Source organism: Cryptomeria japonica, chromosome 8 (assembly GCF_030272615.1).
Source record: "Cryptomeria japonica chromosome 8, Sugi_1.0, whole genome shotgun sequence".
Classification (NCBI taxonomy): Eukaryota; Viridiplantae; Streptophyta; class Pinopsida; order Cupressales; family Cupressaceae; genus Cryptomeria; species Cryptomeria japonica.
Genome location: NC_081412.1, coordinates 296,196,166 through 296,219,395, shown reverse-complemented (window position 1 = coordinate 296,219,395; position 23,230 = coordinate 296,196,166). Strand labels below are relative to the sequence as shown.

Genomic DNA, 23,230 nt, shown 5'->3' with positions numbered 1-23,230 from the left:
AGATTAAATTTATCAAAACATTACCCCATGTCACATCCCCAAACTAACACAGATCATAGACCACATTTATAATGCTTGGGTGACTTAAGGAATCACCATCTCCCTTGGGTGATTTAGAAAAAGCTGTATAAGGAATAACTATAAGAATTACAAATGAAACTTTGGCATACTAAGTAAACAACTAAATACTAAATAGTAAAGTTAATCACATTGCAACGATTGCATTAACATTTGAACTTTGAATTGAACATTAACAATGAAAATGTCAAATTCAGAATTTATATTATATTCAAAATTTCATATGATTACAAATATAATGTTCAAAATAGTCCTAAGTGATGCCTCTAATCATCCCCAAACTCCTTATCTTCAGAATTGTTAAACTCCACATGCACAATCTCCTCCAAGCCAATACCAATTGGCCCTGTTTATGTAGCATCATCATCAACTTGTGATGGCTCGTTGGCTTTACAAACCATCGAGATGTTGGACTCTTCTTCTACTTAAGTGTGTTGTGGTCAATGAAATATTTGGGCTTCTTTGGTAGACTTAAGGACTCTTCTTCTACGTAAGTATGTTAGCAAATGATAGTTAGAAATAGATTGCCTACTTACAAGTTAGTGAAAATCAAAAGATTTTTTAAATAGAAAGCTCTCTCAACTTCAAATGCTTGATATTTTGCTTTTCTACAATGCTGGAGCAACAATGGTGAACTTCTACCACTTGTGCATCAGTAACAGACAATTTTAAAAGCATTGAGGCTTCCTTATGCCTTTTCTCATAGTCCTGTAGATGATCTTGATGTCCTGCCTTGTTGTTCAACACTATTTGATCAAGACTACAGTACTCACAAAAGGTGATTATTTTGTGACTCTATAGACTATAATCTTGTCAGCCAACTTCTAAGAATCAAGCAATGCAATATTTGGACTCCTGCCATGGCAACATACTTTACTAGACTTGGGACTGACAAAAACAATTAAATCAAGAGGTTCCTTGGAGCTGGAGAGATACCACTTTACAACGATGTTTTAGACTCCACTAGACACAATGTGGCAAATTTTCAAGAGAAGATTCATTATTATGAAGCTATACATAATTTAATTTGTAGCTACACAAATGGTCGAATCACATACAGAAGAACATAGTTTCAAGCATGCAAGTAAGAAGCACATAATCACCTGAATTAGAGATGGACTGAACAAAAGATCAGGGATCTTGAATCTGTCAGCTCCAATTTCTATTACTCTGTTAAGTATAACAAGAAAATAAAACTAATTTAAGCTATCCACATACCAAGTCATGACTACACGCTATTACTACATAAACCACAAAGGTGTCAACTTTTTAATGTTAAGGTAGATTAACTACAGATATAAAAATCATGATCGAAGAAGAAATTTACTGTCCGTCAGGAAGCTCATATGGTGTTGTTGGAATGTTAGCATATCCATTCTCTGCAAATACAATGAAGAAACCATGATCTCGTATCCCATGCTTACAATATAAATTTCACCACTACTGATCCAACAGATACATTATACATATCACATATTGACAATCAGGCATGATATATTGTGTCCTATTTTATGGAGCAGAAAAATCTGTAGTAATTATAAGTTTACACTGCACGACGAAGAATTTTAAGAATGATAAGGTAAGAATTCCTTTCAGTGCTTTCAGAGACCAAAAACTGATAAATAAAATGTGTTACGCCTTCTTTCCATTCTAAAAGATATATAAAGGAAATGAAAAATATTGCACTCCACAAAATATGATAACCTACAGCAGGAGTTAGAACTAATGTTTGGCAAATCCATAATAATTAAATTTCAAATATCACCAGTCATGCTATTTTTAATAAAAGAAAGAGGATCAAGCATTGGCAATTCATTTGATGCTTATGCTCTTAGAAAGGAAAAGTAAGGTATACCGTCATTTTTGCCAAATCCAAAATAATCAAATTTCAAATATCACCAGTCATGCTATTTTTAATAAAAGCAAAAGGATCAAGCATTGGCAAATCATTTGATGTTTATGCTCTTAGAAAGGAAAAGTAAGGTATACCCTCACTCAAAACTCTACTTATCCATAAACATTTATACTCGCACATAATATGATCAGTTGGCATCCAATTTGCCAAAAAGATTCCATTAAAAATATGACAATCTATTCCAATGATCATTTTGTCTGAAAATATCATCCGCCCACAAACACAGTGAGAAAGAGAGGGAGGATGTAATTTGTTTGCTTATATTTAATAATTGATAATACAACTAGACATATTTTACATCATATATGGAATTGATTTCATTTTTCCCATGCCAAATTGTTCAAGTAATTTGTCTTGTTATGTTTCTGATTTATTATCTTCATACAAAGTGATGGAATGTCTATCACAACTCAAATTTTGAAGTCTCATAAAACCCATGCCTATTACCTAGGACTTAGGTAAACACCAATGTTCCACGAGGACGCGTCTCCCCCAAAAAACATTTAGTTTCTGAGACAGGGACATCCCTAGGATAGGGAGACGCATCCAGAATGTCTCTCCACTGCACCTCCACCTCCGCCACAACTCCTAGCCAAAGAAGAGATGTTTCTTCCGTCCACGAGTGCGGGAGAGACATCTTCACGGAAGAGACATTGTGAAGAAATGCATGGATATCTCTTGGACACCTTGACATCCCTCAACGAGGCAAGAAAGGCCCAGGAGTCTCTCACATTGGAAAAGCAAAATATGATTTTTTTAAACCAAAAAACAATAAAACACCTTGGTAAACATAACCCTAAAATGGTAGAAAGCTCATAAAAGAGACATTTAGTCTCATTTCAGTCATTTGCAACCACAAATAAGTTTAAAACATTTGATTTGCTCTAGCTTGGAAACCAAGAAGGTGGACAGTGGACTACAAGTTCAAATAAGCAAGCTTGGAAGAGGACAAGAGAAAGCTTCTTCATTCTTACTGCAAGATTGAAGGTAGCCATTTGCCATTCTAAATTCTTTTAAAAGAAAATTTGTTAATTGGTCAAAATTTCTGATTCAAGAACCAAATTGCAGCCATCAGAAACAAAGAAATTTAGAAAAAAAAAACTTAGAAACTGAAAAAAAATTGTTTGCTTGAAGTTGAATATTAATAATGATACTGATTATTAATATTCAACTTCAAGCACACAAAAATTTAAAATTTAAAAACATTTCTTTGAAAAAAAATTTGTTTGCTCGAAAAAATTCTGAGCTTTTTTATTAACATTGTTTGTTGCAGCATCATTATCATTGTCGCATTGAGCTCTACCACCATGAGTGAGGATGAAGAAGTTGAAATTCATTGTGAAAATGAATCATCTGATGAACCTAGCATAGGAGTGGGGGTTCAGGCAAGTCACACTAAAACAAAATCTGTTGGGAGTGGAAATTTCAGCTGCCCTTCTGAAATCCTCAAAAAATGGGCCAAGGGCCCCTTTGATCCAAAATCACCATTAAAACATTTTGCATCTAAGGTACCAGCAAGGCTTGGGACAGTTGGGGGCACTACAAAATGGAAGTGCAACATGTGTAATCTTGAATGGTTTGACAGCATCACTAGAACTAATGCTCACTTCCTTCTTGTTTGAGGCAAAGGTGTAGAAGTATGCAACAACGTACATAAAAACTTGAAGTAGAGGGCTGAAATACTAGAGTTATGGGGTTGCAATGAAGATGTAGTACCTACGTCATGTACTTTGCCACATAGGAATAGGGCTGATCAGATTTCTGCAGTTTCTTCTTCTACTTTGCAAACTCAAAGGCTACCACAGGAGAGGCTAGGAGAAAACGTATGATGACTAGTCCATCTTCACAACAATTGGCTGATTTATTTAATGTGCAAGCAAAGGATGAGGCAGATGATGCCATTGGCAAACTCTTCTTTGCCAATGGCATTCTATTCCGTGTGGCCCACTCTCCTTATTATAAGGAAGTTGTGGCAAAGATAATAAAGGTAGGACCATTCATGAACAAATCTGCAAAAAATCTTTTAAATCCCGATTTTGTGCGAGTCATTTATGACAACGATTAAATCTGCGAGATTATTTTGAAAAAATTGGGTGATTTATTGAAAAAAAAAATGGGAGAAAAACTCAAATAAATCTACAATAATGATTTGTTGAGTATTCTTTTACTGATTACTATCATTTGCACCTCGTCATTTGCGAATTGATTAGTGTAATTATGTATCTATCCACAACAAGTTAAAAATAGGTGCCTTCAAGGGATGTGGCATCTTTGTGGGAAAAATGTGAATCCTTTGTGTGTATGTGTGAGGAAAACTTTAGTATGGTGTTTTTGCATGATATGGTAGTTACATGTAGAAGTCTCATGCTTCTTAAACCATGTTCTTTACACTGAAGGTATGTTGTGAAGGCTGACAAAGTTCATCAATGTGTATGAGACGAGCTGAAAATTTGAAAGGCTTTGTGTGCATATGCCAATGCCATCTATTGAACAAAGTATTTGTTTTATGGAAGATGTGAAGTAGAGGAGAACTTTAATTCTACGTAAAGGAGATTAAAGGAATGCAAATCCTCTATAATATGTATTGAACTCAAATTCATTTAGAGGTTGCACTTATTTTTTGGTATATGATATGTATTTAACTCAAAATTCGATTTATATATGATGGAAAACAGTAATATGTTCTACAAATTCAGTATACGTATGTTTTTCAAGAATATTTTAAGAATTATATATTTTCAAATGTTTGATAAATTTGCTGAGTTTTTGCCCATTTTTTCCCGATTTTTTGCCAAGTCACGAGTTTTCAAAAATTTTGCGCCAAAAAATTTATTGCCGAGTAAGAGTTTCTCGTCTTTGGGCGGGACCATCATATGTGCCACCTAGTGAGACTAAATTGAGGACAAAAATCTTAGATCAAAACTATTCCAAGATTAGTATTTTGATGGAGAAGATGAAGAGTACCTGGGTCACAAGTGGTTGCAGGATAGTCATGGATGGGTGGAGAGACATTAGGCATCATCCACTTATCAATATCATGATTACATCTACAGCGGGCCCTTATTTCGTTAGGGCTATTGATTGTTCAGGGCATAGCAAGGATGCTCATTTTCAGTTCAAGATCCTCAACGATGCTATAGAGGAGGTCAGGCCTCAAAATGTGGTGTATGTAGTGATAGATGCGGCCCATATGTGTAAAGCAGCAGGGAAGATGATTGAGGCAGCCTATAGACATATTTGATGGACTCCTTGTTGTGTGCCTACCATGAATAATGCACTGAATGACATGCGTAAAATCAGTTGGATCAAATCAATTGTTAGTGATGCTAGAGATGTGCAGATGTTTATCTACAACCACAATACTTCACATGCACTCTTTAGGACCTTCTCCAAGAAGGAATTCCTAAAACCTATAGAAACTCGGTATGCATCATACTTTATTCTCTTGGAGAGGATGCTTGAGTTGCAAGAGGCATTGCAACTAATGGTTATGACAACAGAATGGAATAGGTGGCATGAGTCGAAGACACAACAGGGGTTGAGAGTGTAGGAGGTGGTGAAGAATGATCTCTTTGGGGCTAATGCCAAATATATTATCTCCATCATTGCTCCAGTCTTCACAGTTATTAAATTTGGGGATTCTAATGCACCTTCCCTTGGAGAGGTGTATGAGTGCATTGATTTTATGCTTGGTAAAATGAAGGTTGTTGTGCAAGAGAAGGACCCTACATTGCAATTCTACAATGAGCATATTCAGCCGATCATTCATCGTAGATGGGAGAAGCTCAACACTCCCTTACACATGGTTGTTGTTGTCGGGTAATTAAGCAATAAGACATTTAATGTAATTAGAGTTAATGACAGCAGTTAACTCGTCGGTTGTCGACAGTTGACACCGGGTAACTGACCGATCACCTTTATATATTAGCGAGTCCTTGGTCATGGAGACGGAGTTAGTATGGTCATTGTCATTGTACTAACATTATTATGAATCAATGAAGATTTGAGTTTCTTTATATTCTGTCATGTTGTATTTTGTCATGTCTATTATTTCTGCAATGCATTGAATTACACTTTATTGGCAAAACATTTGGCGTCGTTGCCTAGACAGACTCGGGAAAAGGAGCGGATGGCGTACGGACACGGTGGGCCTACCCGCGAGCGAGATTAACCCTAAGGCGAACGACGCACGAACAGAGCTCTACGACGGAGAAGATAATACAACGAGGGAATTTTCAATCCTGCTTCAGGTGGCCATCGAAACCTACGTCCAAAGAGAGGCCACGGAGGCGGAAGTTCCAACAAGTGACGTGTGGACCGCACTGGAAGTTAGCCCTGCGGTGAATCAATTGATGAACCACCTTCCCCGATTGCTCGCACAAGCTTCACTCGCATAGCGGGCTTGCCTAGAGGAAATTGCTTGCGAAGAACGACGCCAACAGATCCTCCTACAGTATGAAGAAAACAACCGTCGTTGGGAAGCGCAACAGGATGGCATGCAACGGGACACTTGAACATTGAGCCGTACGGGGCAGAATAAAGAACACTCATTGTAATAATTATGTCATATTGTTGACATAGACTTCTATCCAACAGGATGAATGAATAAAAGTGTTCTACTTTTTATATGTCATTGTTATATATAAAGCCGTACGAGAATTAATGCCCAATACGTTGAATAAAGACAAAAATAAGCAAGAGTATCTAGATGAATGTGCAGTAGCCCAACGTGCCTTGATCCTTGAACAGCAAGCGGAAAGGCGACGGAGGTATAAGCGAAGGGAGGAGGAACGCTCCGAAGGGGACGATGAGGCCGACGGCCACCCACGGAGTCGGGATGAGTTACTTGCGGAAACCCGTCGCAGGATAGAGTGTACTAAAACTCAGTTGAGGGACTTGAGGGACTTGTCACGCACACCAAAGGCTAGGAAAACTCCACGGAGTGGGGAGGAGGCAAGGGAGGGAGAAGACACCGGGGCTGCCAGGAGTGTCGGAGGGACACCGGGGCACGGCAGTCAAGCACCCCTTACAGGATCTAACCTATCCGGACTAGGACAGCAGCCACCAGTAGTAAAAAGACAAGGCATGGCGCAAAAACAAAAACTTCCAAAGTTCCATGGGGACGGGAAAGAAGACCCTATCCGTCACTGTCGCACTTGTGAAACAATTTGGGGAGCGAATGGTGTTACCGATCAGGACGAGTGGGTAACACAGTTTCCCGCAACCCTAAGGGGCGTGGCCATCGACTGGTTCTCCGATACGGATAAGGCTAAAATTAGCACATGGCCTAACTTGAAGAAGGAATTTCAAGCGGAGTTTCATCTCCTAAGAGACGATAATGAGATCGTAGCCGAAATTTACGGCACGAAACAGAGGAAGAACGAGACAGTTCGAACCTACAGTCGGCGGCTCAAAGAGCTGCTAGGAAAAATGGAGAACCAGCCCGCAGACGGACTGAAAAAACGGTGGTTCGTGGAAGGTCTGAAGACGTCTCTTAGACGGAAAATGAAGATCGTACCTCCCTCTTCATATATCGACGCCTATAATAGGGCAATGGATTTAGAAAGTGAGCAGAAGACGTCCAAGAAAAAGAAAAATTAATCCTCGTCAGACGACGATTCCTCTTCTGACAAAAGCGGTAGCAGTGATGACGAGTCTAATCGAAAGGTAGGGGCTCTCCAAAAAGATATGGAACGAATGATGAGAGAGATGAAGGTGACCAAAGGAAGCACAAGCAAAGCCGACGAAGGGGATTTATGGTGCACGAACTGCCGCAGCGACAGACACACCAAGGGGTCTTGTCCGAAGAAAGCATTTTGTGATATTTGTCAGATTGTCGGACACCTTACCAAGGAGTGTCCGTACAATATGAGGACCCGTAACCAATAGGTTCTCTTTACGGAACCGTCTGCGCCAGCTGGCACGTCCCAGCCTGGGATCAACAACGCGTCATCTGGCGGCTATCGAAACAACAGGCGAGGAGGAAGAGGCAATAATAATAATACTAATAATAGAAGCCGAATCCAATACGACGCTAAAGGGCGACCGATGATACAATGTCGGGCTTGCAACCAATGGGGGCATTTTGCCAGGGACTGTACGGCGGAGGAAGTGCCACAAAAAGTTTGCAAGTGGTGCGGTCCGGGGGACCATGACAATGGCAACTGTCCGAAATCTGGAGTGAATTTGTTGAATGTAGAAACGGAGGATGTGCTTGCCATAACAAGATCCAAGACGAAAGCGGCCACTACCCAAATCCTCGTACGGAAAAACGAAAGGCACTGGAGGCACAAGCGGAACTAGAGAAGGAGATGTCGACGAACAAGGACGCACACGGGCTTGCAGGTACTTCTCGCTATGAAGCAGAAACAAATATTATAAACCAACTGCTACAGGTCGAGATACCTGTCAAAATGAAGGATCTCCTGGAAAGTATGCCACACTTGCGGACGGCACTTCTGCAATCCGTACTGATAACCCCAGTCGGCCGACCAACACATGGAAGGGACAACCTTGGCGAGACGGCGGCAGACCCATTAGCCCTAACGATCAACAATGGTAGACACCCAGCAGTGGTGGAAATGGGTATACTGGGCACCATCTTGACCGACACCATTGTCGACGACGGGTCAGGACTAAATGTCTTGCCAAAGGAAACATGGAAAAAATTGGGCAAACCTACTCTCTGGCCGTCCACCTTTAATTTATTGGGAGCAAACCAACATGGCATCAAGCCGCTTGGCACACTCATGACGCAACCAGTGACGATCGGAACACAGTTGTTCGTCTTGAACTTTGTGGTCATCCCATTGAAGAAGGGATATGATGCCATCCTTGGCAGAGGCTGGCTAGTGGCAGCAAAAGCAAACCACAATTGGAAAAAGAACACCTTGTCCATGGAAAAGGTCGGCAGAAGATATATCATTGACCTCAAAACCCAACTGGTCAGTGAAGAGTTGGCATCAGAGTCAGAGTCCGATAGGGACGACGGTATGGACGAAGGGAAGGATGGCAGGGAACCAGATGACGAAGGCATCTTAGGAATTCAAGCTTGTTTTGAGGACGAGACGGATTCTTTGAGAGGACTCTTCCATTGGCAAATGGAAGACTATGAATTATTGTACAGGTGCAATGTGTTGGAGATCGAAGAAGAACCGGACGAGAACGAGTTCCCGCCAGAGTACGGACAATACAAGGAAGGGGATGCCCCTGTGGATGACGCACCAACGCACCAGTTCGACAAGAGTAAGCCCATAAGGTACGATGAATCCGCACTTAAAATTACAAATCTTGGAGAAACTTCAGAACAGAAAAATATTCTGGTCAACGACAACTAGAATCCGGTCTTTAAGACGGCGGCGTTCAAAATTTTCACAGAGTACAAGGATGTGTTCGCTTGGACGTATAAACACCTCAAAGGGGTACCACAAGAAATTTGTGTACACCGGATCCCTCTGGTTCCCGGAGCCGTGCCTGTACGGAAGCAGCCATACAGGATGAACAAAAATTATGCCACTAGGGTAAATGATGAAATTGACCGCATGCTCGAAGCAGGAATCATCTTCAAGGTCCAGACCAGTGAATGGGTATCACCCATTGTGATATCCTTGAAAAAGGAGGTTAATCAGATAAGAATCTATGTAGACTTCAGGTGTTTCAATGCTTTCACAATTAATGATCCATTTCCCATACCATTCACAGACACCATCCTCGAGAGAGTAGCGGGCCATGAAATTTATTCATTTATGGATGGATTCTCCGGATATAATCAAATTTCCATTGCAGAGGAGGGCAAATTGAAGACCACCTTTGTCGTAGAAGATGCCGTCTATGCATACAACCGGATGCCGTTCGGGTTGTGCAACGCGCCAGCTACCTTCCAACGGATAATCCTCCATATTTTCGACAAAATGTCTGTAGGAAACTTCAAAGCATTCTTAAACGACTGGTCCATTTACAGCACGGAAGAGGCACATCTCGCCGCACTTGGCGAATGCATGGAAAGATGCCGACGAGCCCGCCTCGCCCTAAATCCCAAGAAATGCAGATTTATGGTGCCTCAAGGCAAGTTACTAGGGCAAATCATCTACAAGGCCGGACTGAAGACTGACCCTGACAAGGTACGGGTCATTGTGGAGATGGAGGCGCCCGACGATGTCACTGGCGTCAAGTCATTTCTTGGACACATTGGGTATTATAGGCGGTTTATTAAGAACTTTGCCCAAGTATCATACCCACTTGATATGCTGACACGAAGGGGGGAGCCGTACATCTGGGGGACGGCCCAAGAAGAGGCTTTCCAGGAGTTAAAGTCACGATTGGTAGTTGCGCCAATCCTAACATATCCAGACTGGGACAAAGAGTTCCATGTACATGTCGACGCATCCAACTTTGCCATAGGGGCCACACTGGCGCAAGTTGGCAGCCACGGGCTGGACCACCCAATGTATTTTGCAAGCCGACTCTTGTCAAAAGCAGAGAAGAATTACAGCACGATGGAGAGAGAAGCCCTCGGGATGGTATACTCCGTCCAGAAATTCCGACATTACCTATTGGCGACAATTCACATTTTATGTGGATCACCAAGCGTTGATGTACCTGGTGAACAAGCCAATCATCCAGGGGCGGATTAGCCGATGGTTGTTGCTATTACAAGAATTTACATTCAACATCATTGTCAGACCTGGCGAGAGCCATGTCATCGCCGACCAGCTATCACGGATCAAGTCTGGAGAGCCGACCGAAGGTGTTAACGAGGATTTTCCGGACGTCCATCTCTTCCGCATTGCCGTCCTTCCTGCCTGGTACACGAGTGTGGGCGAATACCTGTCAACTTCAAAATTTCCTAAGGAAATGTCATCAGGTGAAAGACAAAAACTTGTACTAAGAAGCAGAACGTTCCAACTTATAAATGGCCTTCTCTACAAGATGGGACCTGACCAAATCCTACGACGATGCGTCTTGGAAGAGGAAATCCCAAGAGTCCTGAGAGAAGCACATGAAGGGGTCGCAGGAGGACACATGGGACCAGACACGACGGCAAGGAAAGTCTTACTAGCAAGCTTATGGTGGTCGACAGTGCATAATGACGCCAGAGAATGGGTGACAAGTTGTGATACATGTCAACGCGCTGGACGACCGTTAAAGAGGGATTTTATGCCACTCAACCCGTAGAATGCTCAAGAGCTGTTCGAAAGATGGGGGTTAGACTTCATTGGTCCGTTGAAACCAAGCCGGGCCTGATGATGTAGATACATTGTCGTGGCGACCGAATACTTGACCAAATGGGTCGAAGCGAGGGCCTTGGCAGACAACTCCGCCGTTAGTACAGCGAGATTCATTTATGAACAGATTATCACCCGGTACGGAATACCTATACAGTTGACAAGTGATAGAGGAGGGCACTTCGTAAACCACATTATCCAGCTATTGACAACCGAATTCAAAATTTTCCATTCTCTATCAAGTCCGTACTATCCTCGAGCAAACGGCCAAGCTGAGGCGACCAACAAAATCATGGTGTCAGTAATTTATAAGTCTCGCGGGGTTGAGAAGGAAGACTGGGAGGAGCGTCTACCGTCGGTACTTTGGGCGTACCGAACAACTTACAAGGTAACCACTGGGCAGACACCATTCCAATTAATGTACGGCCAGGAGGCTGTGGTGCCAGTGGAATTCATGGTGCCAAGTCTCAGAATTGCCATTGACAACAGGTTAGGCGACATGGAAAGCCTCCGGGAGAGACTATACGCCTTGAATAAGTTGGATGAAAGACGGACGATGGCACAGTGGGCGACGAAGATAGCTCAACAACGACGGAAAGCCTGGCACGACAAACATTTAAGAAGGATACAATTCACCTCGGGGCAATTGGTATTGAAGTTTAATGGTCGAAATGAAATTAAGCCAAGCAAGTTCAAGGTAAAATGGATAGTTCCCTTTAAGATTCGCGAAGTTGGCATGAACGGAGCCATCAAGCTGTGGACAATGGACGGGATGGAGGTGCCTGATGCTGTAAATGGCTCCAAGTTGAAAATCTATCACCAACGGAGGCAAGAGACGAGGTCCGCCCAGGCGGACAGGTAAGTGCGGTCGTATGGAAATGACCGTACGGTAGGTCCATACGACCCCGTACGATGTCGTAGGAAAAAAAAACGGAAAATTAAAAAATTAAAAAATATAAAGTATGTTGTCGTATGGAAATAACCGTACAGTGGGTTCGTACGGTACGGAATTTTTTTTAAAAAAGAAAAATTTAAAAATTTAAAATTTAAAAAAAAAATCTGTGCGGTCGTACGGAAAAGGCCGTACGGACATACGGAATTGAGTCAAAAATAAAATTAAAAAAAAAGAAAAAAAGAAAAAAGGGACGTACAGAAAAAAGTTAAAGTTATTTTTTTTGTCATTAAGTGTTTTATATGGCATGAATACTCAGGAAATTGCCAAGTTAGAAAATTGTCGGGTTATAAAGACGTCCGTACGGACAAATCAGCTACTTGCCAGTTAGAAAATTGTCGGGTGATAGCCGTACAATCAAATCAGCCGTACCACATTAGCAAGGCAAATCCGTACAGAACGAAAGACAATTAAGGCTCGAAACAATTACAAATCGAACCCCAGACAAGGAATTTTTATTTTATTTTGATTAATGGCGACTGAACCTAGGGGATTGAAAAAGCTAGACTGGAGGAAGAAATTGCAAGAAAGAGGAGCAAACCAAGAAGGAAGCCAGAAAGAAACCTGTTGTAGCAATGGGCGACCAAGACAAGGGAAAAGCAATTGCACAGGATGCAGGAAAGGGAAGAGTTACGCAGGTCACCGCAGATACAATTCTATTTGAGGGTTTGGCTGGAACGGTGTGCAGGCAATGGTGGGAAAATGCCACGAGCCTGTCAGATATTGAGGTAAAAATTGAATTAACAAAAGCTAGGGCCTGTTATGACGTATTCACACATCGCCCCATTGCAAATGGGAACCCCTACTTTTTGCTTTCTAGGGTTTGTTTTCTAGGTCTTTTAGGGTTTTGTTTGTTAGCCTTTGCATTTTGAGTGTCGCCAGGGGATCAATAGGATGGTAGGCTTTGCTTGAGCTAGGGGAGTCAGCAGGTGCTCCAGGTTAGGATTTCTTTGAGAGTCTTCCTTAGGGCCTAGGTTTTGCTCTCGTTGCTAATTGTGTCTTGCTTTGTGAGTGGGTATCATTCTTGAAGGTCCGAGCTAGGTCGAGTTGGTGAGTGATGAAGTCTGAAATGTCATCCTGATCTTCAAATGCCCTGAAATTTGGCTAAGTCTGGAATGTCCTGATCCTAAAATTTGGCTAAGTCTGGAATGTCCTGATCCTGAAATTTGGCTAAGTCTGGAATGTCCTGATCCTGAAATTTGACTAAGTCTGGAAAACTGAAGAATCCTCAAAAAACTATATTTTGCAATATAACTCCTAGAGGTCCGAAACCACTCTCAAACATCCTGAAAGTATATATGGAATATAACATAAAGTATAAGTGTCACTTATACTTAAATGTTATATTCCATAAAATGATCCTGACGGAGAGTACAAAATGTCAAATTTCACTCCTGACCCTTCCAAAGGGTCGAGGACGAAATTGTCCATAGGACATTCTACTTTGACCAAAACCTAGAACTAACGCATTCCCAGGCTTGAATGAAGGAAAAAACGCTTGTTTGAATGAAGAAATGTGAAAATGAAGTCAGGATCTTGGCCAAGATTAGGAATTTCGCTCCTGACCCTTCCAAAGGGTCCAGAGCGAAAATCTTTATAACTCTTGTTTTCCTCCTTATTTTGGCTAGGCATTGGCTTGATGGGAGATGAATGGGTATGTTTTTGCCTTGAGAGGGAGTTTGATTGATTTTGAAGAACAAGATTTTGGCCTAAAGGAGAATTTCACTCCTGACCCTTCCGAAGGGTCCAGAGCGAAATTCATCATAAACTTCATTTGCTACCTTGTTTGACCTTGAAACCTTCTTCCTCAGGTGGAAAATGATCTAAGTTTGCTTCTTGAAGTGGTTTGAAGTTTGAAAAATGAGCAATTAAAGCCTAAATCAAGATTTTTGCTCCTGACCCTTCCAAAGGGTCCAGAGCGAAAATCAACCTAAGACTCATTTCTGGCCTTATTTGACCAAATATTGATTTGCAAGGCATTTTGAAGGGAAGAGTAGACATGTTTGGACGTTGGAAATGTTTGGAAGCTTTGAAAAAATGAAGGATTCTAGCCAAGAAGGTGAATTTCGCTCCTGACCCTTCCAAAGGGTCCAGAGCGAAATTCCTTGCAAGCCTATTCTTTTGACCTTGTTTTGGCTTAAGACCTTATCCCTTGGGTGAAGGATGATGTTTGTTACCTCTTGAGGTGATTTTGAGTTGGAAAAAGGAAGAATCAAGCCCAAATCATGATTTTTGCTCCTAACCCTTCCAAAGGGTCCAGAGCAAAAATCCTCCTAGACCTCATTTCCTTCCCTATTTGACCAAATTGTGATGTCCAAAGCATGTTGAAAGGGGAAATGGACATGATCTTTCCTTTGAGAGTGTTTGGAAGTTGTGAAAATGAAGGATTTTAGCCAGGAAAGGAAATTTCGCTCCTGACACTTCCAAAGGGTCCAGAGCGAAATTCCTTATAAGCCTACTTTTTAACCTTTTTTGGATACCAACCTTGTTCCTAGGGCAATGAAGGATGAGATTCTACCTTGCAAAGAAGTTTCAAGTTGAAAGAATGATGATTTTGGGTCAAGAATGAGATTTTCGCTCCTGACCCTTCCAAAGGGTCCAAAGCAAATTTTCTCTAAATCACCCTTTTTCCAAATTTTGTGCCAAGCCAAGTGCTGACTAGGGCGAGTTTTGATGGGAGAGGTCCTCAGGAATGACTTTGGCTATCCATTGGTCAAATATTCCAGAGAAGACATGTGTCCAAATAATGCAATTATTTCATTGGTCAGAATTAAGTTTGTTGTAACAAACCCTAATTAGGGTTTCCATTGTAAAATCTCAGCCATTGATCTCAAATTGATCTAAGCCATTGAATTGTATTGTGGGCACTATATAAGCCCTGGCTTTTCATTTGTAAAGGCTAATAGTTGGTCAATAGTCAGAGGATAGTTAGTCAATAATAGCTAATAGTTAATAGTTAGTAATAGAGGCCAGAATAGTAGAATAGCAATTAGAGTAGATTAAGAAGAGAAGGCAAGACATTGTTGCCTTAATTGTAAAGACTTCTTTTCATTGAAGATATGGTGGAATATGTTGTTTCTTTGCAATGTGCATGGTCTCTTGTTGAATCTTCATTTTTGATGATAGATGATTAGATTGAGTGAAGAAAATTGTTGAATGCACCTGTGTGGAATCTGTCTAGTCCATACCACTAGCCTCTTACTGATGGTAAGTGCGCCCTGCGTGGTCAACTAGCATAAATGAGCTTAATCTTAAATCATTACACGTCTATTGTTCATGCATTATCTTGAATGGTGATCATTGTCAGATGGTGTACGATTTGAACATATTGGAAGCATCCCTTAGAAGATCGCACTGAGTTGGTGTTGAATTGTTCACCCTGATGGTGAGACCCAGCCCAGTAGGACTCCACCTAGTCTCTCTACAGCCACTGTGAAACCATAAATACCACCAATCTTCAATGTTGAAATGGACCCATCAATAAGACAATTTCCAACAAGCAAAGTGTGCTGGAAACCTCTCCAAAACCTTTGATCAGCGGCTGCAACTTGCCCAATTTCTCCACAAGTTAGTATGTCTTCATTGGAGGATGCCAAATAAATATATTGTTTAGCCATGCACCAAATATAGTCTCTTACACGCTGATCTCCATAGCCCACTGTCACATCTAAGAAAACTGAGTCACCAATTAATAAGTACATCGCTGCCCTATCATATGAAAGAGGTGACAAGTCCACAAATGAATAGTAGATGTTTTTGTTCTGCAACATGGATAAACCTCCAGTGGCTGGTCCACTATGAATGACACCTAACAACTCATAAACTTCACACCTAGTCTTCCCAACTTGAATGTTCTCAATGCAAGGTTTCAAATTTGACTCATTAGATGAAGGAGAATTGCTGATCAAACTCAGAAAATCAAACTGATTTCTATTTCCATTCAATATATTTTCGCTGTCCTTTTCTTCCCTTGGAAGAAATAAAGATCTAATGGATGATTCTCTTTGTATCCTTGCATCATCTAACCGATTGTGACGCTCTTTGACTCTTTGGAGGTGGTGTCTTGCTTGGGCAGCAAGCATTTTTGCTTGGGCAGCTCTATGTAACCAATCTTCGTTCAACTTTTGGCAATGTTTTATACCAGCAGCCCCAAAGTACACAAAATCAGACTTATGGTGAGTTGTATTATTTGCATCAGCATAACCCATGCTTGTACCATAAGCACCCGCAAATGTAGAATGCAAATCTTTATTCTCTTCATGACCAAAGGCTGTCATATCTTGAGCAAGAGAAGTTACGTCACTGCTGTTATGGACTTCAGAATTATGATCATACCGTGGTGACAAATCTTTGGATTCACTACACACCATTAAATTTCGACTTTCCTCATGGTCTTCCCAATTGAGAAGAGGAAGTAGTGTGACAAATGAATCCAAACTTACGCTGTCCATTTCAACCTCATGTTCTTCATCAATTGCTGATTCAATATAAGTCTTTGGGCAATCTGAAAACTCGTCAAATCCCTCATGAATGTCTTGTGTATTGCTTGAAGTTACAAACTCTTCCTTCACATCTTCCACCAAAAATGATGGGACAGCGTCGTAACCAACCAAAGAAGCACCAATTGGATCTACATGTCTCTCAAAATCTTCAAATAGTTTCCTACCAATCTCACTGGTAAACATCATACCTGCTCCTCTTCCTTTGCTTCCCTTGCTCTCAATTGACTCTTGTTTTGTTCTTGGTTGATGACGTGGACTTGAAAACATCAAGTCATCTTCAACTGGTACACCCATGAATTGTGTGAAGGAAAGGTGGTCACGTATCTTTTTAGGAAGAGAGCAATACTTATCATAGTTGTTCATAACTGTATCATTGAATGTCTTGGCAGGAGACCTTCTCCTTATACCTGTTGAAGGAGTTGTACCCTTAGACTGTCTCGAACTCCTTGAAGGTGTTTGTTCAAATTCTTTCCCTGCTTGTTTATTTCTGAACAACCCTGTCATGATGTCCAATTTGATTTTCAACCAAACTAAACTCAAATCTGAATTAAAACTCTTGATCTTCACCCACCAGGCTGGCAAGATCAAAGCTCTGATACCACTGAAAGATCCCTGATGGATCTCTTTTACCAATCTGCTGTAATTTTTATTTATTTAAATTGATTTTTCCTGCTTATTAATATTTTCTTTCAGAAATAGACATAAGTTGCAGAAGGGTTGAATTCTTTTTGTATTTTGATGATTTTTCAACAAGTAAATAATGAAGTACAAGTACATGAACAAAGTACTGAAAATGAAGTTCATATACAGCCAAAACAAATTCGATTCAAGGCAGATTTCTGAATATAAAATCAAATATTTGACCAGATGAAGATTTCCAATAATTATAGGAAGATTACAATCAGGAATAATTCCAACCTGGATGCTAAAAACATAACCAGGAATGAAGTTGTGGCAAGATTCCAGCCCTCCAAGTGCTGCACGTGAGAAGGAAAGTGGCTGCCAGGTACAGTCGTACGGCTGCCAAGTACACCCAACTGGTCAGAAACCCCAAACCCCACGCTGAACTCTGTCAGAATCGTTGAACCTCCAGAAAGAATGTCGTACAATCTCCAAGATGCTAATAGCTGCAAACAAATCCAAACCACTGTATTGGGGGCTATGTCCCAAACAGGCAAGGCATTGGGGTTGGTGTCCCAGATGCTGAAAAGCTCTTCCAGAGCCAAATCTCAAATCCAAGATGTAAAATGTGTAAAAGATAATAAGAATTAGGTCTCAACTTCCTTATAACACCTTCCCACTTAGCTCAAACCCTAAAAGTGACTCAATGGGGCGTTTAGGGTTAAAATGTTATATTTCTCATTTTAAGTTGTCAAGTGCATAGAAAATGACCTTTTTCAAATATAAAGAAATCTGTTCACCGAAAGGATCTGAGTCAAAAGAGAAATATTTAGAAAAGTCCAAGACCTTTCCAACGAGTTATTACACCAAGGGATACGCATCCAGATGAGGCCAAAAACCCCTTATTACTCCAAAATGGCTATAAACATAGCCTTATTTAAATAATTAAATGCTAACTTAGGAAATATTTAAATATATTAAAAATATATCCCAAATAGCTGTAGAAGGCTCAAATGACTCCAAAAGCCTGAAACGGAACCTGCCACCTGTCTGTGACTGAAGTCGGAAATCATGTATCAACTGGCAGTCTCATCCCTAAAATCTAGGGATGCTCCTAGAAACTAGGAAACACACCCAAATCTCCTGAAACTAAAACCATCTAAAAGGTCATGAATAACCTCATGACTGGCAACTATCACGACCTCCTAAAATTTAGGGATACCCCCTAAAATCTAGGAACTGCTCCAAACTGGCTCCAAACTGCCTGTAAAGCCAAAATCCAATCACTATATGCATTGAATGAGTCCCAATCAACCTCTGCTAGCCTACGAGACTCCAATGATAGGCCAACTCCTCCGTCTCTAATGTCCACTCTAGAAAGGGGACATGACAAAGCAGCAGCAGTGCCAAGAAGGCCAAAGTGCGGCCAAGAATTCAGCGAGACCAGCAAGAGAAATTGATGGTAGAAACCTTGGCCATTCAAAGTGTCACAGGTAGTGGGATGAAACCCCTCCGGACCATGCACTGAAAAATTCTCTCAAAATAGTTGAGGTAGACCATGCCATTCAAATGCCAACCTTCAACATAAAATATTTTGAGCTAGTTCTCCAAACCATGGTGGCAGGTTATGATTCTTGCAAGCAAAAATCTATAATAGAGTACCAGGACTGCACTATCGCGATTCCCTTCAAGCCTGGCGACTTTCGAAGAGTATTTGGAATACTAGACAAGGGGAAGTCTGCGGCAAAACCAACCACCAAAATGACCAAAGAACGGAAGGACTTCCTGCTGAAGTTGGTGTGTCAAAGCGATTTGACTCCTGCAGAATGGAAAAGTTTGTGGGCAATCAGCAACAGTCGAGGACTGAAACATTCCTTCATTGCCACTGGTGACTGGCGGATGTTGATGGATTTGGTGGAAATCGGGTTGACAGGGGCAAGCAGGGCTTCCAACATAGCCATTTGGATGATAAGCCTTATGAATGGACTCAAAATGGGTCACATGTATAATTGGGCCCAGCTCCTCTCAAATAGGATTAATGACTGTCTTGCCCTGGAACACAAAACGTTCTACATGTGCCACCACGCCATTAGCTTGTTCTTGGAAGTTGTTCGTACGCAAGTACCTTCCGAGAAGTGGGGAAGGTTTCAGTCGCAGGGAAGAGTAGAACCGAATAAGCCTGCTATGTACTATTGGGTGCACTTCGACATGCTCGGTGGTAGTGACGCCGCCCAACCGGCTAGGAAGAAGAGGAAACAAGAAGTAGAAGAGGAAAATTCTAGTGATGACACCGAAAGGGAAGAGGAAGAAACAGAAGATTTGGAGAGTCAAAGCGGTGAGGAGGGGTTCCAGATGGCACCGCACAATATAGACTCAGATGAAGTTGAAGAGGTGGAAGGGGTGGAAGTGCAGCCGGAAGGAGGGGAAGAGGTAGAGCGACCCGCGGCACAGGAGAAAACTATGGCACGGGTAAAGTTTGCAACCCCTAAGCTACCCTTGTCGACTCACCTGGTACCTCTGCAGCCATTGGCAGTGGCTACCGTACCCCGCAAGCATTGACAATGGCTACGCCAGTGGGAGACGTCACCCCAATCGACGTGTTGTTCCAGAAAGCTCCCGAAGGATCCCCACGGGCCCCAATTCGATTGTCTTTGCCCCAGGTTGGGCTGGCTATCGAGGGAGTACTGCAGCCAAGAGAAAAAGTCGTACAAACACCTACAGTCGGGGCAGTACGGTCAGTTGAGGCAGTCGTATGCACACCTCCAACAGTTCACCATACGAAGGATACACCTGCAGCCGGGCGGTCAGCTGGGGCAGCCGTACGTGCACCTTTGACTGTTCACTGTACGGATGACACCCCCGTACAGATGGCAATACCTTCAAGAGATGTAACAATGGCAGCACCCTCGAGTGGGGGCGTACAGACAATAGTACCATTAGGTGGAGATGTACAGGTGATTGTGGCCGAAGAAGTAGATCAGAGTGTAGATGGCGGAGTTCATACAGATGAAGGGCAACTGAAGGAGGACTAGTCGTACCGGATGCTCTCGTGGCAGGTGAGATTGATCAAGAGAAGGACGTTGGTTGGTTGGGGAAGTTTTCCCTTGCAACCCACGCACCCCCGCCCCCTTCACCACGCACTATGGCAGTTGACGAGGAGCAGATTCAAGAAGAAGGGATTGCAAACATAGAGCAGATCATGAGGATGGGGGAGAGCGAACAGGAGCATACGCAGAGTATTATCAATGAGGAGGATGAGAGCTTTCTAATTCGGGAATAGCAGGATGAGGGAAACAGAGTCACCACTGAGGAAGGATTCATCCGAGAGTCTTCGCATATCGTAGCCAAATGTACAAGACCCTGTCGGCTCTATTCGGTGGTTCATGACGGAGCTACAAGGCTTTACAGAGGTAGCACGCAGCATCGTTGACCTGGCTTTACGCGTAGATGCAGGAGCCCGACCAGAAGCAGAGAAGCTTATCACATTTACGACCACCAGATGCCAAGAGGAGTTCACACAACTATTTGTCCAACATGGCTGGCCAACAGCCGAGACTCCTGAGATGGTGGCCATTTGGTGAGGTACACGCATCATGCACGACCAAGGGGCCCTTGGCCCCACCTTGCAGGGCATGGAGAGCTCCTACATGGAGCTATATTTTCAGATGCAGCGGGCCCAAGCTGAACAGCGAGCTGCTAAGGAAGAGACCGTTGTACTTCAGAAAGAGTTGGATAAGCGTATAGAACTTGCAATTGTGGAGTAGCAGATTCGAACTGAGCTGGAGGAGGCAGCTGCACTACAAAAGTCCCGTATGGCTAAACAGAGTGTTCAAATGAAGGCATTGGACGAGAGGGTCTCGGTCCTGACACGGGAGGTGGAGCAAAAGGATAAGGATTTGATGGAGGCAGTCCTCATGGTGAAAAAAGCTCGTGAACGCCTGCTGGTTGCCGAGAGGAACTTACGGCTCCGCACGGAGCAACTTCAGCAGTCCCGGCAGCAGACTTCAACTTCCACCACTCCAGGGATGTCTTCTCATCCCTCTCAGTCTTAGTTTTCAGTTGCGAGCTCCCATTTTGTCTTAGTCGTTTGGAAGACAACTACTTTTGGGGGGAGCTGATGTTAGGCGGCAATTAGGCTAATACTTATATTTTGCTAAGTTATGTTTTGTGTAATAAGACAGCCGTGGGTTCCCATAGGGGTGAGTTGGAAGTTGTGACGATTGGCATCTCCGCCAACCACTAGGTGCCTTTTATAAGTACAATGTAAGGGAACCATGGCAATGTTGTTGTTGATGTACTATCTTTTGGAATGCAATAAAAGAAAACATCTTTCTGCCATATCGTTGCGACTGTTACTTTACTTAATGTCCTGAGTATAATTGTAGTTGCTGGTTACATGTTCTATGTACATTTACTATTTATTCCATGAACTTGAACAACTCACCGTAGGGAGTAAACAAGTCTCAGGCCACTTGGGCACATAACCAGCCAGAAATCATCTTATTTCAATCCTTAAGATATCTACAAGAGCTCTCTTATACACTCAACTTTGTTCTTTTGCCTACAAAAGTTAATGAGCCAATGAACCCTAACTATAGTTTAAAAATTCAAGTCTAATCCTTCTTTTATTACCTTTATGGGCATTTACACATGTTAAATAGACTAGAAGAGTCATGTCAACGATCTATGAAGCCTCCAGAATTCAATTGGAAGAAAAATTTGGAGCATTCCTCGGGATTTTCTAATATGTGACAAAAATGCCACTTTCCAACAGTCATGAATCTGCTGCTTTTGCATGAAAGTACCTTGGTGATTACAAAACTGTCATCTGTCTAAAAACAGTGGTTACACAAAAAAGATTGCAATAATACATTTCTCCCAAGTTTCCAACCTTTGATACCTGAAACCTACTTCATGTGTCTTCTAAGCCATGTTCCACTTCTCCAATGAAGTCAACTGATTGTTTGAGTAATCATAACATGACTAAAACATATTAGCAGTAAAAGACATTTCCATCACTCCCTCCAATGAAACTTGTCAACCATTCTAGATTAGTTTCAATGATCTATAAAAAGACCACATATTTTACATTTAATGAAAGTGAATACCTTTGAATTAACTCCTATAAAACTGACAACAAAGAAGTTGCAAAACTTACAAAAAAATAAGTTAAAAAATGGACATATGTGATCCTGCAACATGTTTAACATCAAGCAAAACCTGAAAGAAAAGTGCCGTCATGCAAGTTCAGGCCTCTCAAACATCAATCTACTATATTTGACACAACTATTTTGTTATAAGTATCCTATAAACACCATAAAAACAGAAACAAAGCAGGACAAATGTGCTGCAAGGGAAGAGCAGCACCATCAAAGGTTGTGTCTGGTACACGGCATACAGCTTCTTTAATATCACTCGAAATGTTCATCTGAAGCAATTAAAAGAGAGAACATTAACACCTAGTATAGGAATATTCATTTAAAAACAAATGGAATAGCAAGACAAATTAAACACATTAACAAAGACAATGTCAACTACGACCTGTGAGTATCTTTTATAGCTCTCAGTAGTGTCAGGAAAGTCGGTGTCTATTATCTGCAAAGTAGACACAAGACCAATATGACATCAATATGACCTTGACACAAGAAACCTAAAATGTAGCAGCAGCAATATTTCCTAATACTACCAGCTACACAACTTGACACTGACAAGAAGCAAATCAATTAAAAAAAACAAGAAACATTTATGCACAAAATTAACTTATGGAAAAAATATCAAGTGTGGAATAAAATTAGATCCAATGATATATGTCTTTAAGAAGACTATTGAAAATCCACTCAGCTCATCTTATCCAATAAACAAAACCTTTATCTCCAGTCCACAACAAAAACTCTTGAATTTCACAATGTAAAATTTTCCTTTAAAAGATTCCACTACT

At 41.6% G+C, this 23,230-nt stretch overlaps 1 protein-coding gene across 3 annotated transcripts in view; it reads right to left on the bottom strand.

Annotated features, from left to right (window-relative positions):
* Positions 1 to 23,230, bottom strand: part of LOC131035884 (actin-related protein 4) — a 239,104-nt gene that overhangs the window by 91,462 nt on the left and 124,412 nt on the right. For all 3 annotated transcript variants that reach the window (XM_057967643.2, XM_057967642.2, XM_057967641.2), the window contains exons 12-15: positions 22,834 to 22,887; positions 22,660 to 22,720; positions 1,406 to 1,457; positions 1,182 to 1,248 (exon numbers count right to left, since the gene is read on the bottom strand). In XM_057967643.2, coding sequence (XP_057823626.2) covers positions 1,182 to 1,248; positions 1,406 to 1,457; positions 22,660 to 22,720; positions 22,834 to 22,887 — 234 coding nt within the window. The remainder of the gene's footprint in view (positions 1 to 1,181; positions 1,249 to 1,405; positions 1,458 to 22,659; positions 22,721 to 22,833; positions 22,888 to 23,230) is intronic.